General features: G+C 47.1%; 1 protein-coding gene across 2 annotated transcripts in view; it reads left to right on the top strand.

Moving 5' to 3' along the window:
- Positions 1-18,157, top strand: part of MDGA2 (MAM domain containing glycosylphosphatidylinositol anchor 2) — a 409,007-nt gene that overhangs the window by 291,322 nt on the left and 99,528 nt on the right. For both annotated transcript variants that reach the window (XM_083514663.1, XM_083514662.1), the window contains exon 8: positions 1,547-1,840. In XM_083514663.1, the coding sequence (XP_083370789.1) occupies positions 1,547-1,840 (294 nt within the window). The remainder of the gene's footprint in view (positions 1-1,546; positions 1,841-18,157) is intronic.

The following is an 18,157-nucleotide window of genomic DNA, read 5'->3' as shown; positions in this document are numbered from 1 at the left end:
ATAAACAGCTGCCCTGGACACAGAATTGACCTGCACCTTCTGGAGGAGAATCCAGTATGACTTCAGGGGCACAGTGACCCCATTCAGGACCATGGAGTCCTCCACACCCACCCACCCCCTGTCCCCCCAAAACAATACTTCTGTCTTGTCAGGATTCAACCTCAAGCTGTTAGCCGCCATCCAACCTCCAACCGTCCATCCATCCTCCAATCATTTCTAAAACTTTTTAAATACCTTTCAATATTATTGTGCCTGCAAAATAAATACCTGTTTTAATGGAAAAATAAGTTATTATTTTTCCACTTCTTTTTATCTACTTCTTGTGGGATATGTTTAATAGGTAGGAGAGGATATATTAATGGCAATTTATCCCTCCAGGTGCCAATGTGTGTGGGCTGAACATACACTAAGAAGAGTTTAAAGTCTGATCCTTAGCAGAAAAATGGAAAGCATATAGGAACAGGTTGCGAATTAAGTCCAGCTGAGAAGCAAGCTGCCTCCCCCTTTTCTTCCCCTGCTTAACAAAGATGCAGACAACAGCCTGAGAAGTAGTTTAAAATATGATTTATTTACTCATAGTCCTGCATTTGTTCTCAGCAGCAACAGCAGGGAAATAAATGAAGGGAAAATCTTTACCGCATAAACAGACCTGAGGCGTGTGGTTGAGATGGAACAGTAGGATCCATGTCTGCTCCCATCGCTGGTCAAAGAGAAAGAGAGAGGAAAGGAACAGGAAATACTTCTTTGATTCTTCCTGCTCAAGAGAGGAGGGGAAATGACATCATGCAGAGCCCTCTCTACCAATTACATTTCTATGGTCTGAGTCTCTGCCCATCAGCAGTACAGCTCTGTGGCCTTAACCCCTTCTTATGCTAACTAGCAAGAATATACATTGTTAGGTTTGGCTGCTAATTTCCCACACTTCTGGTGCTGTGAGCAGCAGACATTGAGGGAGATGGGCTGCACAGTGGTTGGTCTACTGCGAGGGGGACTTTTCCCCTCTTTGTCCTGCTTCATGTGAAATTCTCAAAAGCCCTGATAATTTCTGTCCGATGGCATCTTTCATGGGGGTTATGTTCTGGGGATGGTGCGGATATGCAAAAAGGCATATATTCAAACAGCCTCCTTGGAACTGCCCCCATATATGCATTCATGCCTTCTGGTGCTGGTGCGCCAACCAGGCTATACTCCCCTCCACAACTAAAAGTTCTCTGCTTTGCTTATTGGGCAAGGCTCTGTGATGCTCTCACGGGATCTCGCAGGGCCATCCAACTATCCACAAGACCATCCCTAGCCTAGCAAGCAAGGCAGAGAAATTAAAAACTTTTTGCATGGATTCCACTTGGGTCACCCGGTGCAAGAGTTTCCCCCCTGCATTTAATTGGCACAGTTTCAACCATATGATATATATATAATGTTGTAAGTCCTGACGGACAGAGCAATCCTATGCTTGCATCATATGCAGTGAAGTACTAATCATCCCTTTTTTGCCCCCCTCTCTCTTTCCTCCCTTTTCTCTCTCCCACCTCTTTGCCCCCATTTGAAGTTCCACCCAACCTGACTGTCCCGCAAGAAAAGTCGCCCTTGGTGGCCAGGGAAGGAGACACGGTTGAGCTGCAGTGCCAGGTGACCGGGAAGCCCAAGCCGATCATCCTCTGGTCCAGGGCGGACAAGGAGGTCCCCATGCCCGATGGAACTATGCAGATGGAGAGCTACGATGGGATCCTGAGGATCGTCAACGTCTCGAGGGAGATGACGGGGACTTACAGGTGTCAGACCAGCCAGTACAATGGATTTAACGTCAAGCCAAGGGAAGCCCTGGTGCAGCTCATAGTGCAGTGTAAGTCCACACCCTCCCCTGACCCCTGGTTTTGTAAAAATGAGTCTGGATTGCATTTCCGGGCCAGGTCTTGTCTTGGAAGCATCCGCTGTTGGTGCTAAGCGCCCGAGGTTTTCCTGATCTCCACAGCGTCTTGGTACAGCGTCTTCATGATACAGTTTTGTGTATGAGTTTTGTGGCTTCTCCTTTGTTGTCAGGGGTTCAGCTTTACCCAACAATGATGTCTCGAGTGCGGGGTGAATCAGTATTGTTGCATGTACCCCAATCTCCCAGTGGAAAGCGACTCCAGGGGTTCCAGGCCTTTACCTGGGTTCTGTTTCCTTGGAGTGAAGATCACCAGTGACTGCAATGTCTTTGGGATGTGGGGTTTTATTTACACATAAATGCAACCTGAGAATAGGATCGAGAGGCGCACAGCATTAATCCTCAAAAACAGATCTTGCTTCTCCATTAGCACAGTTTTGGATCCAGTTCAGAGCAAGCAAGTCTGTGTCTCCAGCTTCCAGCCTTCTTCTGGTTCAGTTCATACACACACCTCTCTGGCTCTTGTTCTCCTACCTAGCAGACAGGTGAGGCAGGTGGAGGAAAGCCCCCCTCCCATTAGCCTGGAAGGCATCGTCAGTTGTAGCTCTTGCAACCTGAACCATCCTTTTGGGATGCTGATGAAGACACTCGAGTGGCCAGCTAAGGTCGTTGTCTTGCAGAGAAACATGTCTGGTAATTTGGTAGGAGTTGAACCCTTTATTTAGATTCTAACCCTCCCTGGGTACAGGGCCCCAAGAATTGGAAGTAAGTTGGGGCATCCTTCAAACTGGCCCCACAAACTCACAACTGTGTTGTGTAGTTGGCCCAAGACAAGCCTAAAGAGGTGGCTTTGGGTATCTTGGAGAACAGAAGGTGACGGTCACCTTTGACAATGTGATGGGTGTTCCTAACCCTTGTATGATTGGGGAAAGCTCTTTCGTAATGAAATGTTTAGTTCAAAATATACCCCTCTCCCAGGTCACAGTGTGTTGTTGTTGTTGTTTAAAATATACATTGGATACATTGCATTGCAGGAGATTTCACTATATGACCGTTTGGGTCTCTTCCAACTCTACAGTTTTGTGGTTTTGTGATCCAGTTTAGTGTAATAAAATTCTAGAGGTCTCACCTTCTTAATCTGTTGTGCCTTTCACAGCTTTATAGTGACAACTTTTGTGGAACGGATCCTGTTTTGTTTAGCTTAAGATGGGTTTGTTCCATAAGGCAGGATAAATTGAGGTGTGTTTTTCCTTCTTTTCCAGAAGCTTTAGCTCATAGAATCCTTGAATTGGAAGTTACCCAGAGAATTGTCTAGTCCAACCCCTTCAATGCAGGAATATGCAGCTGCCCCTTACGGGGATCAAACTTGCAACCTTGACATTGCCAGCACCATGCTCTAACCAACTGAGCTATTTGCCTCCAACAAATATCATTTAGGAAGGATATCTGCTGCTTGCAGGGGTTTGGGTGATGGTCTCTACAGAGTCCGGCTCTGGGGGGGTCATTGACTGCTGATCACTCTTCATGTCTAAACGGAAGGAATTGGAAGTTTCAATGGCTCCTTAAAGGCCTTTGGAAGGTGCCACACTGACCCCATTTTTTAATATTGCATTTTGGGGGTAATATGTTTAGGTTCTTGGTCTGGCGCCGCACTTTCTTTTCTCAGGGTGAGGGAAATGGCTTTCTATAGAATCCCAGTCATCTGCTTTTAGTGTGGCAATCAGAAAAAGCATCAAAGTGAAGATTATGAAATCTGGCTGCTATTATGTGAAAGAATGTGGAGGTGTTACATGGGGAGGGTTTTTGCTCAGTGAGGAGGTGTGCTTGCATGACTGAGTTCAGGGTTATTTCTGAAGGCAAATGAGGATCCTGCAGAACACCTTATTAAGGCACTCCAATTCTCTTTTGGGAAGCAATTATGTAAGATTCCGTCTGCGATGACTCTGTGGTAGGCTATAAATAGAATGAGGTATCTTATCTTAGAATGCCATAATTGGTTTCTTGTAAAATGTGTGAGTGTATATAAGATGAGAGGGTGTTTCTTCCCCCCAATGCAAAGACAGAAGTTGCAGTCTCTGGCTTTGCCAAGACTTCTGCGCATGCACATATTTCTGAAGCTTTACATTTGCAACTTTTTAATTTTAATTTTTATTTTTGCAAGTCACGATTCTGCAGCAGCTATATTGTGCCCGGAGATCGCAGCACAAAAAAACACAGTGCTGTGGTTTTTGCAGTCTCACCTAGATACATTTGGGGAGAGTTGCAGTTTCACCGTTTCTCATGTGTTGAAGTGGCTGTCGGAAACCTGTTAAGAAGCAAGGATTGCTGCACCGCAGGTTCAGCCTGAAAATGATGGCAAGTTGCACGCATAAAAATTCCAAATTTTAATTTTGAATTTTAGAAATTATTGCAGTTAAACTAAATAAGAACATCTTGTTGGGATACTGCCAGGGAGATAAAGTCCATCATGGCCCCCAAGCCGGCTGCCGGACGATCCATCGACCTCCCGTAGACACGCAGTATCAGCAATTAGCGACATGAGCTCCAGAACATTCTAGAGCCGATGCACACTCTTTATTAGCACATAATGCACAGCCAAAAGTTGCACTCAGGAGAGCATTATTTACAAGCTTTATTCAGCGTTGATCAGAACAAAGAAAGACATGACTGCCTGCGTCAGTGTCTCCGACAGAGAGAGAAAATGAAAGCAATAGCAAACATAAACATCCTGTGAACAGGACATGCGCAGACTCTGTGACTCTCAAAGCCTGCTCCCTTTTAAGGTGGAACGGAAATATCCTAACACATCTAAATAAGAAGAGCCTGCAGAATCAGGCCACTGGCCCATCTAGTCCAGCAACCTGTTCTCTCAGTGGCCAATCAGATGTCTGGGGGGGGGGGGGACCAGCGAGCAGGATCCAGGCACAAGAGCAATTGTCTGCTCCTCTGGCTCACAGCATCTCATATACAGAAGTGCTGCTGCCTTGACTGTGGAGGCAGAGCTTGGCCATCCTAGCTAGGAGCCATTGACAATCCTCTCCTCTCCCATGTAATTGTCTAATAATAATAATAATAATAATAATAATAATAATAATAGTAATAATAATTTTTATTTGTATCCCACCCTCCCCGGCCAAGGCTGGGCTTAGAACAGCTAAACATCATAAAAACAACACCATATGCATAAAAACAGACATCAAGTATCATATTTTTTTGCTCTATAAGACGCACCAGACCACAAGACGCACCTAGTTTTTGGAGGAGTAAAACAAGACAAAAAAAATTCTGAATCTCAGAAGCCAGAACAGCAAGAGGGATCACTGCGCAGTGAAAGCAGCAGTCGCTCTTGCTGTTCTGGCTTCTGTGACAGCTGCGCAGCCTGCATTTGCTCCATAAGACGCACACACATTTCCCCTTACTTTTTAGGAGGGAAAAAGTGAGTCTTATAGAGCAAAAAATATGGCAATTAAAATGCATCTTAAAATTAATTCAGACCAATTAAAATCTGGACAAATGGCAGTTATCAGGTGAAGATTGAGAGTGGTTAATATTTGCCAGGACCAACTGTTTTCACTGATCATATAAGGACCTGTGAACAGGCTGGGAGGCCTCCTTCTTGCTTGTTCTTAAACAAAGGAAAATAGGTCAGACTGCACCCTGGCCAAAGGCCTGGCGGAACAGCTCCGTCTTGCAGACCCTGTGGAAGATGTCAAATACCACAGGGCCCTGGTCTCTTGTGGGAGAGATTTCCACCAGGCTAAAAAGGCCCTGGCTCTTTACAGCCACCTAACTCGGTGGTCATTGCTGCTTCCTGTGGGAGGGAGTTCCACAGATAAACTACGCACTGAATGGTGAAGTCCTTCCTTTTACCTGTCCTGAATCTCCCAATATTCAGCTGCATTGGAGAGAGGAGAACTTTTGTCTCCCCACTTTCTCCATGCCATGCATAATTTTAGAAACGTCTATCATATCAGGTCCGTATAGTGAAAGCTCTGGTTTTCCCAGTAGTGATGTGTGGAAGTGAGAACTGGACCATAAAGAAGGCTGATCGCCGAAGAATGGATGCTTTTGAATTCTGGTGCTGGAGGAGACTCTTGAGAGTCCCATGGACTGCAAGAAGATCCAACCTCTCCATTCGGAAGGAAATCAGCCCTGAGTGCTCACGGGAAGGACAGATCTTGAAGCTGAGGCTCCAAGACTTTGGCCACCTCATGAGAAGAGAAGACTCCCTGGAAAAGACCCTAGTGTTGGGAAAGATGGAGGGCACAAGGAGAAGGGGACGACAGAGGACGAGATGGTGGGACAGTGTTCTCGAAGCTACCAGCATGAGTTTGACCAAACTGCGGGAGGCAGTGGAAGACAGGAGTGCCTGGCGTGCTCTGGTCCAGGGGGTCACAAAGAGTCGGACACGACTAAACGACTAAACAACAACAATCATGTCCTCCCTTACTTGCCATTTCTCTAAACTAAAAATCCCCAGCGCTGCAACCCTTCTTTGCAGAAGAGGCACTCCATCCAGTTAAGCATTTGGGTGGCCCATTTCTAAGCCCTTTTCGACTCTACAATGTCTCTTTTGAGCTTAAGTGCTGCATTCTGGTGTAATACATAGCTTGGCCCTAAGACTCTCATGAAATTGGCAAAAATAGTACATTCCTGTTGGAGGTGTAACCATTCATGTTATTTGTTCCCATTGCTGCTATTAAACAGCCACTTTACACATGGCTGGAAGGATGGATTTGTGTGTGTGTGTGTGTGCGCGGGCACACACACGCAAATTGAGCAATTTACTTCATCATCACCCTCTTTCCTCTGCAAAGTGATCTTGTTTAATGGCTGAAAATTGGAGCTTTTACAGAAGCAAGTGCCCTGATATATATATATATATATATATCTAGAAAGAGTAGCAGTAAAGAAAATGTCTGAAAATTAAAGACATTAATGACTGACAAATTCACTGGAGCAGCAGGAGCTTTCATAGACAAGAGTGGACTTGCTTTTCCCTGATACCACCTTTTTCAAGATTGGAAAAATCATAGAACTGCAGAGCTGGAAGTGCCATCTGGTCCAACCTCCCACAGCGCAGGAATCACAACATGGGCATCCTCTGCTGACATCTCTCTAAAAAAACCCACAGAGAATAATGGCCCTAAATTCTCGCCATCCTCACTAAGCAGACCATCAACCCTTGATTCCCTTCTTTCTTGGGAGATGTGAAAAGACCACACCAAAGGTAACAGCAATAATAGGGTTGTTCGCAAAAGCTTGTGCTGCAATAATGATCTTGCTGTTTTTCAAAGGATGCTGGATTCACACAGCACAGCCTATGTATTCCTGGTCTGGGGTCACAACATGCAACATGGTTATACTGTGGAACTCCCTGCCATAGAAGGCGGCGATGACAACCAACTTGGATGGCTTCAAAAGTTATTGTTTGTTGTTTAGTCGTTTAGTCGTGTCCGCCTCTTCGTGACCCCCTGGACCAGAGCACACCAGGCCCTCCTGTCTTCCACTGCCTCCCCCAGTTTGGTCAAACTCATGCTGGTAGCTTCGAGAACACTGTCCAGCCATCTCATCCTCTGTCGTCCCCTTCTCCTTGTGCCCTCCATCTTTACCAACATCAGGGTCTTTTCCAGGGAGTCTTCTCTTCTCATGGCCAAAGTCTTGGAGCCTCAGCTTCAGGATCTGTCCTTCCAGTGAGCACTCAGGGCTGATTTCCTTCAGAATGGATACGTTTGATCTTCTTGCAGTCCATGGGACTCTCAAGAGTCTCCTCCAGCACCAGAATTCAAAAGCATCAATTATTTGGCGATCAGCCTTCTCTGTGGTCCAACTCTCACTTCCATAGAGGACTAACAATGGCTGCTAGCCATGGGGACTCTCCAGAGTTGGAGGCGCCAATGCTTCTGAGTGACGCTTGCTGGAAAGCGAGGGAGAGCTCTTGTGCTTGAATCCTGCTTGCTGGTTTCCCTTTGGGATTATCTGTTGGCCACTGTGAGAACAGGATGCTGGACTAGACGGGCCCTTGGCTTGACCCAGCAAGGCTCTTACTGTGTTCTTATGTGGGAAGCTTCCACCTTAAACACGCTGAACACAATCTCCTGGCATTGTTCTCCCGCCCAAGACCCACTGAAATTAATGGGGCCTGGGCAAAACCGGGGTAAGGCTGTTGCACAGATTCCATTCATTCTTGTGGTGTGGGTGGGTGTGCAGGAGAGCTTTCCAGTGGATTGTGCCCATTGTCCTGGATAGGCTTAAACACAAACAAACAGAGAGAGAGCAAAGCGTGAGATGCAACAGTGAAGACCTCTGGAGCAGTGATGGAGGAAACCGCGTGGGCACCTGGAGCGGCAAACATGACATGCACCTGGGGGGGCGCTGTTCCTCCCGGGGGTGCCAGCATAGCTCGCCGATCATGCAAATACGGCTGGCATATTTGCGCGATCAGGGGGCGGATTTTCGCAACGCCAATCACACCAATTGCGAAAATCCGTCCGCCTGGGTGGGAGGGGAGAGCTGCCACACTGATCTGCCCGGGGAGATTTTGTCACCCCCCAGGCATGACACCCGGGGTGGGCTGCACCCCACCTTGCGGCGCCCCTGCTCTGGAGTTTCCGCCTTCTCTGGGCATAGCCACTCTAACCTTTCCATGACCAAGTGCCCTTTTTGTCACAGAGCTTTCTCCACGATAATGTGATCTTTATAGCTAAATTGGAGCAAACAGCAACCCACAGAAAACCCAAACTGCCATTTGTTGCACTTCAGCTTTAGAGAGTGGGTTTTCACGGGGGGGGGGGGAGCGCTCGGACCTTTAAATTCGGACCTGTGCTTGGAAAGAGGGGGGCAAAAGAGCAGTGTGCCTGAGCCCTCTGTTCCCCCTTCCCACTCCTCGCATCCATGCTGATGAGTGCAAAACCATCACTGCAGCGTGGAGCAGTGTCCAAAAGCAATTTCAGCCATCCGCTTTTGCCATCCTCGGGGACGACACCTAGAGCATAAAAATGCCACCAGGCACAATATAATCAGATGTTTACATCATGTACCTTATCAAGCCACAATATCCAAAAGGACAAGAGGTAAGTTATTGCCGGGGTTTCCGTCCAGAGTTTATATGCAATCATTTCTCGTTGGCGCTGCATAGAAAATATTGTTTATAGCATCCAACGGCTTGGGGAAAGGATTGGCCTCGGAGCGCTTATGAGGCCTTCTGAGAAAACCCAGCTTACTTTGAGGCTACATGCCTTCCCAACTGAGAGCAGCCTGGCGGAAGAGACTTTATAGAATTAGGGCAACGCCAGGGATGGCGCTAGCTTGTCCAATGAGCATTCAACAAAGTTGGGAAGATTCATTGTCCATCGAAAGGCCGTCGGGACTGCCAAAAACAGCCGCTTCGGAAGTGATTATCGTTTTTATCACAGTCACTGTTCCACTGTTCATATTGGAGAGTGCAAGAGGGGCATCTATATAGAATGTGACACCGCATTCTCCCCCCACCCAAAAAAATACTTGCGGTGAATTTTCCCATTGTGGAACTTTTTATGGGGCAGCAACAAGTGGCAAGGGGTTGCCTCTAGAACCCAAGCGGAGTGCAAGGGAGCCTGGGGAAGTGGGAGGGAAGGCATCCTGGTACTGTATTGGCAGTGGTGTAGCATGGGGAGCCGGGGACCGGGGCACCAGGTGCAAATTTCTGAAGTGGGGGATGCAACCAGGCGCCCCCATGACAGGCTCCCTCATTGAGGCCGAAGCCACGGGGAGGCAAGCCACCTTGGGATGCCCGCACATGCCCTGTCCCTGAGCCAGCCGAGAGGGAGGGAGGAGGGAGGAAGGGGGGAAAGCACTGCTGGAGCCCTGTGTGTTGTGCCTCGCTGAAAGGACAGGAGGGGGAGGCGACACAACAGCAATCCCGGCATCCCGTTTCTCTGCCTTGTCTCTGCTCCCAGGCTGGAGCTGGTTTTGCAAGGAGAGGCTCCCTTGGTTAGATGCTGGCTGGCGAAGAGACGGACCGCTGCCGGCCACCAGGGGGTGCAACACTTGCCCTGCCCCAGGACCTGGCAACCCATGATACGCCCCAGTGTGTTAGGTATGGCTAAGGAAATCTGCAGTATGGCATGTGCTGTGTTGGGAGGGGGGGTTAGGGAGGAATTTTGTTGCTAGAGATGAGGAAGGAAAGCCATCCATTTTGCATTTTAGTATGAACCTATCTAATTTGCATGCCCCACATGAAGAGCAGCTTTTGAGCTTCCCACGAGGACGTCTGGTTGGCCACCGAGAAGACAGGATTCGGGGCCAGGTGGGCCATTGGCCTGATCCTGCAGGTGCTCTTCTCATGTTCTTCTGATCCACTGCTCAAGTGGAACAGCTTCCTCTCCAGCAATGGACCTTCCTTCCCTCTCCTCCACCTGACCCTCTGTGCACCCACCGTCTCCTTAAAGTTGGGGGTGGGGCGAGGGGAAGAGAGGGAGGGGAGTCATGGAATCTTAGAACTGTTGAGTTGACAGCGACCCCCAAGGGCCATCTAGTCCAATCCCCTGCAATGCAGGAATCTCAGCTCAAGCATCCACGACAGATGCAAAGTTCTGTTGCACTAGGAGAAATCGCTCCTCTCACGCAATGGCATAGCTATAGCCAACCAACGGAAGACGGCAGTATAGATGTATTGAGCGCCGCTCACCTTCTCTCGCTCTTGGGGTGCCGCGACTTGATGAGCAAACGGCCTTGTTTTGTTAACGGTAATCAGGATCATGGAGAGCAGCTCCCCTAGGGGGCCACCAAGGAAGGAGCTCTCATCTAAAGCCAATATTGGGATCAGAGCAACTATTGATTAACACCAGCACCTTGGAAGAAGAAGCCTCGCTCTGTGTACAGGAGCGAGGAAGCCCTCCTTCCCGGAGGTATTTGCGAAGTGATGTATAACAATTTAATTAATTGTGCCGACACAGGTTATGACTTCCAAATTGATTGGAGAAGCTTGGAGCTTCGCAGCTGAGAAGGTCTGCAGGAACTTCTTTCCTTGGAGAAGAGAAATCTTCATTCCGGATTTCATTTTTTTTCTTGGACTCCGGAGTGATAATAGCTTCCATCTGCGACAACTCACTCCAGCACCCTTATTTCTCCCCTCTTCAACTTTAAGTAATCAAAATTCAACAAAGCAAAACCAAGAATCAGGCAGCAGCTTGCTATTCTAGAGTCATAGTACATGGCTGGATATGTCATCGGAACATGTAGAGATTTGATCTGAACTCAGCCAAGAAGATACGATTATTGTTCTCGTGGAAACAAAGATGGCCAGTAGCGGTGGCTGTCGGTATACGTTGTTGTTTAGTCATTTAGTTGTGTCCGACTCTTCATGACCCCCTGGACCAGAGCGCACCAGGCACTCCTGTCTTCCACTGTCTCCCGCAGTTTGGTCAAACTCATGCTGGTAGCTTCGAGAACACTGTCTCACCATCTCGTCCTCTGTCGTCCCCTTCTCCTTGTGCCCTCCATCTTTCCCAACATCAGGGTCTTTTCCAGGGAGTCTTCTCTTCTCACAATGTGGCCAAAGTCTTGGAGCCTCAGCTTCAGGATCTGTCCTTCCAGTGAGCACTCAGGGCTGATTTCCTTCAGAATGGAGAGGTTGGATCTTCTTGCAGTCCATGGGATTCTCAAGAGTCTCCTCCAGCACCAGTCGGTATATAATAAGTACCAAATGAATGTTAGGGACCTGCCAGCCATGAGATCTTTTCTTACTATACGTCGAAACACTCAAACACATAACAGCGTAGTCTGTTGACGGTGCCTTGTGAAACCCACATCAAATGAGTCAACTTTTCTCATATTGCAATGCATAGAGCCTACCAAAACCAAATGTTAAAGGGAAGATCTGACATATTTCTCCATCCTTGGGCAACAGGTAATTAGCTACAGCCAACAAATATATAATAAGTCCCGTCCAAAGAAGAATGGCAGATTAAGTTGATGGACTATGCTGAAGTGGCAAGAATGACTGGAAGAATCAGAAATCAGGAAGACCGAAATTTTAATAAGGAATGGGGGAAATATATAAATTATCTCAAAAAACCACTGTAAACAATTAAAATTATTAGTAGGGTTGGAATAACACTCATTGTTTAATGTTGAATTTTGGTTATAATGGAGATTTAATAGGTTTGGATTAATAGGTAAGATGCAGGAAGAAAAGGTTAATAGAAGGACCCACAAAGGGGATGAGGGAAGTCCAGGAGATTCTTCGAAATTTTCTTTCTATGTTGGTTGTTTGATAATTGTTTATAAATTTCAAAATCTGAAAAAAACTATTTAAAAAAGCACACACAGAGACAAATTTATAAACTAGTCCTGCGCTGTTATCTTCAAATGTTGAGAATAGCCTGGCACTGAGATTCACTGGTCTTCCTACAATCTCAGAAATCTCTTGTGAAACTTGTCTCCAGTATTTCTGTACAGATTTGCAGCTCCACCACATGTGGAAGAGTGTGCCAGAACGAAGTCTGCAAGTAGATACCAAAAAGAGGGGAGCCAGGAATTTAGAATGATCCTGGGAATACTCTGTAGGTCAGGAGAGTCAGCCAAAGTGGGCTCATTTGGCGCAGGGAAAGTATTGTGAGGAGTAATGGAAAAGAACATCAGAAGTTTCCTCTTCTGGGAAACTCGCAAGCAGGATTTGAGTAGAAGGAGACTTTCTCTTCTCTGGTTTCCAGCAACTGGGATTCAGAAGTATTTCTGCATCAGATGACTGAGGCAGAGCTTCAACATTATCCTTCTGGCTGGTAGCTATTAATAGGCTTCTCCTCCATGAACTTATCTTATCAACTTTTATTTGTGTATTTCTTAAAAAAATACATTTATTTAGTTTTCCCAGTAGTGATGTATGGAAGTGAGAGCTGGACCGTAAAGAAGGCTGATGCCAAAGAATTGCTGCTTTTGAATTCTGGTGCTGGAGGAGACTCTTGAGAGTCCCATGGACTGCAAGAAGATCCGACCTCTCCATTCTGAAGGAAATCAGCCCTGAGTGCTCACTGGAAGGACAGATCCTGAAGCTGAGGCTCCAAGACTTTGGCTACCTCATGAGAAGAGAAGACTCCTTGGAAAAGACCCTGATGCTGGGAAAGACGGAGGGCACAAGGAGAAGGGGACAACAGAGGACAAGATGGTTGGATAGTGTTCTCGACGCTACCAGCATGAGTTTGACCAAACTGCAGGAGGCAGTGGCAGACAGGAGTGCCTGGTGTACTGTGGTCCATGGGGTCAAGAAGAGTTGGACACGACTAAACGACTAAACAAGTTTCATAAAATGTACCACAGTGGTTTACAACAAGAGGAAAACATAAAACAGAGCGGTGAAATAATAAAAAGTTAAAAATATGTCAATATCAAATAATAAACAAAAGCAAACATTGGTTGAGCATTGTGGATGATGTACTCTTAAAGGTAAAAGGACCCCTGACTGTTAAGTCCAGTCGCAGACAACTCTGGGGTTGCGGCGCTCATCTCGCTTTACTGGCCGAGGGAGCCAACCTTTGTCCGCAGACATTTATTTCTGGATCATGCGGCCAGCATGACTAAGCCGCTTCTGGTGAAACCAGAGCAGCGCACAGAAATGCCAGTTACCTTCCCGCCAGAGCGGTACCTATTTATCTACTTGCACTGTGGTTTAGACCACAGTGCCACCCGCATCCCTCAATGTACTCTTAACTGTCTGCATTATCTATAAGGAGAGGAAACTGAGAGGAGGTAAGAGGTGCTTCAGCTGTCTGAAGGGGTGTCACATGGAGGATGGAGCAAGCTTGTTTTCTCCTGATCTGGAGGGGAGGCCCTGAACCCTTGGCTTCAAGTGAAAAGAATGGGGATTCCAATTAACCATCAGGAAGAGCTTTCTGACAGCAAGAGCTTTTCAATGGTGGAACGGTCTCCCTCGGGAGGCAGTGGACAGTTCTTCATTTGAGGTTTTTAAGCAGTTGAGATTCCTGCATTGCAGAGGGTTAGATGGCTCTCAGGGGCCCTTCCAACTCTATGATTCCTTCTTCTTCTTTGGTGATCCTTCATAACTGAGATGGTCTTCCATAAACACGGTTTTAACAATGAGTCCGTAGGTGACTGTGGTGGCCAATTCTGGATCCACATGTCCTTCCACAGTGGGGACATTGGTTTCCAGTCGGGATTTGATCACGGTGTGGATTTGCCAAGCCTGCCTTCCTCTTAGCACGTTTCTCCTTTGCATCCTGAGTTTGAGTGTCTTCAAAGCCCATGACACCTTTGGGAAAGGCTGTTCTCCAATTGGAGCACTCACAGGCCAGTGTTTCCCAGTTGTCAGTGTTTATACTACATTTTTTTAGATTTGCCTTGAGAGAGTCTTTAAATCTCTTTTGTTGGCCACCAGCATTACGCTTTCCATTTTTAAGTTCGGAATAGAGTACAGTGGTACCTCGGGTTAAGAACTTAATTCGTTCTGGAGATCCGTTCTTAACCTGAAGCAGTTCTTAACCTGAGGTACCACTCTAGTTAATGGGGCCTCCTGCTGCCACTGCACTGCCACTGCACAATTTCTGTTCTCATCCTGAAGCAAAGTTCTTAACCCAAGGTACCACTGTAGTTGCTTTGGAAGATGATAATCAGGCATCCACACAACATGACCAGTCCAACAAAGTTGATGTTGAAGGATCCATGATTCTATTAAAGCAGCTGGGAGCATGTTGGCTGCAGGACTCTGGTCAAGAGGTCTCTTACTGTGTCACTCTGTAAGGAAATACAGAGGCCCTCTTCTTCTCCTCCTGGAGTGATGTCCTAATAATGTCACTGCTTGATTTCTGCTTCTTTGGTGTATCGCTCTTCCTTTCTTCTCCCCCAGCAGGAGATCTCTCTTAACTATGTTCCTGTTGCTCTTGCTTCTCCTGCACTTTTCACGTTCCCAGGATCGCTCTTTATCTCACCTCCCTTTTGATCATTTCTGCCCTGCTTTGAGTTATTAAGCTGGACCCTTATTCATCCATCGGTGCTAACCTTCCGACCTGTAGCAACTCTCACAGCTTGTTTCCACACAGAGCCTCCTGCCGTGGACCTTTTGATAACGAAAGCAGCAGTTCCGTCAAAAGAGAGACTTTCGTTTGAATTCTCTCTCTTGCTCACATGCTCACACTTGTTAAATTCTTCTGTCCTATATGTCCGTTGGGATTTGAATCGGTAACGAAGAGAGTCCTTTGGCTTGGAAACTTTGGATCGAAAAGTGGAGTCTGAAGCAATGAGCCAAGCTGCAAAAGGTAAAGGTACTCCTTACTGTTAGGTCCAGTCGGGGACGACTCTGGGGTTGCAGCACTCATCTCACTTTACTGGCCGGCATTTGTCCGCAGCCGGCATTTGTCCGCAGACAGCTTCCGGGTCATGTGGCCAGCATGTCCAAGCCGCTTCTGGCGAAACCAGAGCGGTAGTTGCTTCGGAAGACGATAATCAGAGCAGAGCCATTGTGACTGGTTGCCATCAATAGCCCTCTCCTCCAAGTTGGCCGTTGCCGTTGGTGGCTAACAATGCCTCATGTGGCAGTGAGTTCCAGAGTGCATTAACGTGCTGCATAAAGAAAGGCTTTGTTTTACCTGTCCTAAATTTTCCAACACTCAGCTTTTTGGAAGCCCAGAAGTTCTAGTGTTTTGAGAGATGGAGAAAAACTTTTTATCTTTCCATTTTCTCCAAGCCGTGCATGATCTTATAATCTTCTATCATGCCGCTGCTTCCCTGCCTTTTCTCTAAACTAACACATTCCCAACGCTGCAACCATTCTTCATTGTGGTGCTGGAGCTGATCTTCAGCTATGGGATGGCAGCGTGTGGGGAGGCTATGTGCCACTCCTGAAAATGACAGCAAACTGACTGGGGGGTGGGTGGCTTGGGAGAACTCCCCACTGGCTCCGGAAAGCAACAAAGCAAGAAAAATTAAGCAGCTGTCAACACCATGACTCTGTTTACTAAAGTGAGCAGTCAGGACACCCTGACATTTACAGCGGTTGAAGGCTATCTGTGCCCAACGACCTGTGCAAAGGTGAGGAATTTGCAAGTATTAACAGAAAAAGAAACTTGCAAATGCCAAGGATAAGTTTAGTAAGGTTGTGGCTGGTGGAAAGGGCTCTTACTCCTAGCTGCTGTACTTTATTTTATTGATTGATTTTAAAAAGGTGACCCAAGGAGTGTTGTGTAGTTTGGCCCTTCCTGGCTGGCACATCAGTAGAGAATGCAGAGTCCGGCTATTAGAGGTTGAATCTATTTCTTTACATATCAAAAGCAGTGGTTCCCAAACTTTTGGAAATTACTTCCCCCTTGGCACCGTAAACTTCACCCCCAATGCCCCCTACCCTATTAAAAAGATCCCCCCCCCCGAATAGTGGTTTCCACAACCCACTAAGGAAGATAATAACACCAAACAGCAACAATTCATTGCACACTGATTCCAAAATCAAATTAAATCTATTTAGTGATTTTTAACCTTTTAAAGAGGAGAGCGCAAAATGTGGTCTGAAGCTCAACATCAAAAAAACGAAGATCATGGTCACTGGTCCCATCACCTCCTGGCAAATAGAAAGGGAAGAAATGGTGGTGGTGAGAGCCCCGAAATAAATAAAGAAGAATCTGGTAGAACAGATGAGACCTGTTGGATAAGAAAACAAGCAAACAGAAGCCTTCAAACAAGGCAGGCGGTGGCCCCCACCCCCCACCTGTCAGTGTTGCAAATATTGAAGGCAGGGAATCCTCAGTCCCTGAAGCAGTTGTCTGGCACCATCAGCATCACGGTTCTCTCTCAAGGAGGATGTGTCAACAGCATCCAGTGTTGACAACCTGCAAAGAATTCAGAGTAGAGATGAGAACTCCAACGGAGGACTAAAATGTGACTTTGGTTTAAGAAGCAGAACCAGTGGCGGATTTACATATAAGCTGAACAAGCTATAGCTTAGGGCTCCACTCTCTTGGGGGGCCACAAAAAAATTAAAGGGAAAAAAACCCTGGATGTACATTTCCAAAATATAAGATAAAGAAAACCTACATACAGCAACAGTGTTTTGTGATGTGTAGGCTCCTATGATGTAAGTCATGGGCCCCGCCTGCTCGCCTGCTCCCTCAAATATCACTGTTTTGCTCGTTTCTATATACAGTGGAACCTCAGGTTGCAGTAAGGGTTACTTCTGGGTTTCACCGCTCGCGCATGTACAGAAACGCAAAATGACATCACATGCATGCACAGAAGCAGCGAATCACAACCCACGCATGCGCAGACACGCTGCTGCAGGTTGCGCTCTTTTTGTGTTGCAAACGGGCCTCTGGAACGGATCCCGTTCGCAACCAGAGGTACCACTGTTGGGAGCCAGCCAGAGTGGCTGGGGAAACCCAGTCAGACGGGTGGGGTATAAATACAGTGGTACCTCAGGTTGCATACACTTCAGGCTACAGACTCCGCTAACCCAGAAATAGTGCTTCAGGTTAAGAACTTTGCTTCAGGATGAGAACAGAAATCATGCAGAGGTGGCGCGGCAGCAGCAGGAGGCCCCATTAACTAAAGTGGTGCTTCAGTTTCAGGTTAAGAACAGACCTCCGGAACGAATTAAGTACTTAACCCGAGGTACGACTGTAATCAAGTTGCTGTTGCTGTTATGTGGATAAGCCCTTACCCTGAGTGAGACCACGGGTTTGTATTGCTCAGTACTGTTTGGACTGACTGGCAGCAAAGTTCCTCCAGGATTTCATCCCCGGTCTTGCTGCCAGCCCCACCCGCAGGTGCCAGGGGGGTTGGAATTGGGCCCTTCGGCATGCAAGGCACATGCTCTCCCCAGAGCTGCACAAGCGCCTCTCTTGAACTGCCACGTCACGAGCACTGCAAAAAGTAGCCATTTTCTCGCGATTCTTGACAAATCCAGCCAAGCTCTGGGGCCCAGACATCTCGGTCCCATCGCTTCCCCCAGTTGCGCATCCTTCCCTGCAGCTGCGCCCAACAGCACTCCAAACAAATCTCCAATTTCCAGGCTCCAGCCCGCTAATCCCTCCTCCATGCCCTTTCATACAAGCTCAAACAGCTTTGTTTTGGAAAATTGCTAATTAGCAGCTTATGCCGTCTTAGCCACATTATGCAGGTTGATTGCAGAGCCGATCTCATAAGTTTCTGTCTCGGGGGACTGTGTCGAAGTGGAAGCGAGTCCTTCATGCCTCTTCCTCCAGAGCACCCCCGGATAGTTTGGTTTCATTAGAGGAGGTAATTAGCGGCTTACGGCTACTCCAAAGGGCCATCTTGATTTTCTTTTTCAATCAAGCACACTCGTTCAAAAGA

Source organism: Podarcis liolepis (genome assembly GCF_965112155.1).
Source record: "Podarcis liolepis genome assembly, chromosome: 1".
Lineage (NCBI taxonomy): Eukaryota > Metazoa > Chordata > Lepidosauria > Squamata > Lacertidae > Podarcis > Podarcis liolepis.
The sequence above is the reverse complement of the archived record's forward strand: the minus strand, read 5'-3'. Positions and strand labels throughout refer to the sequence as shown.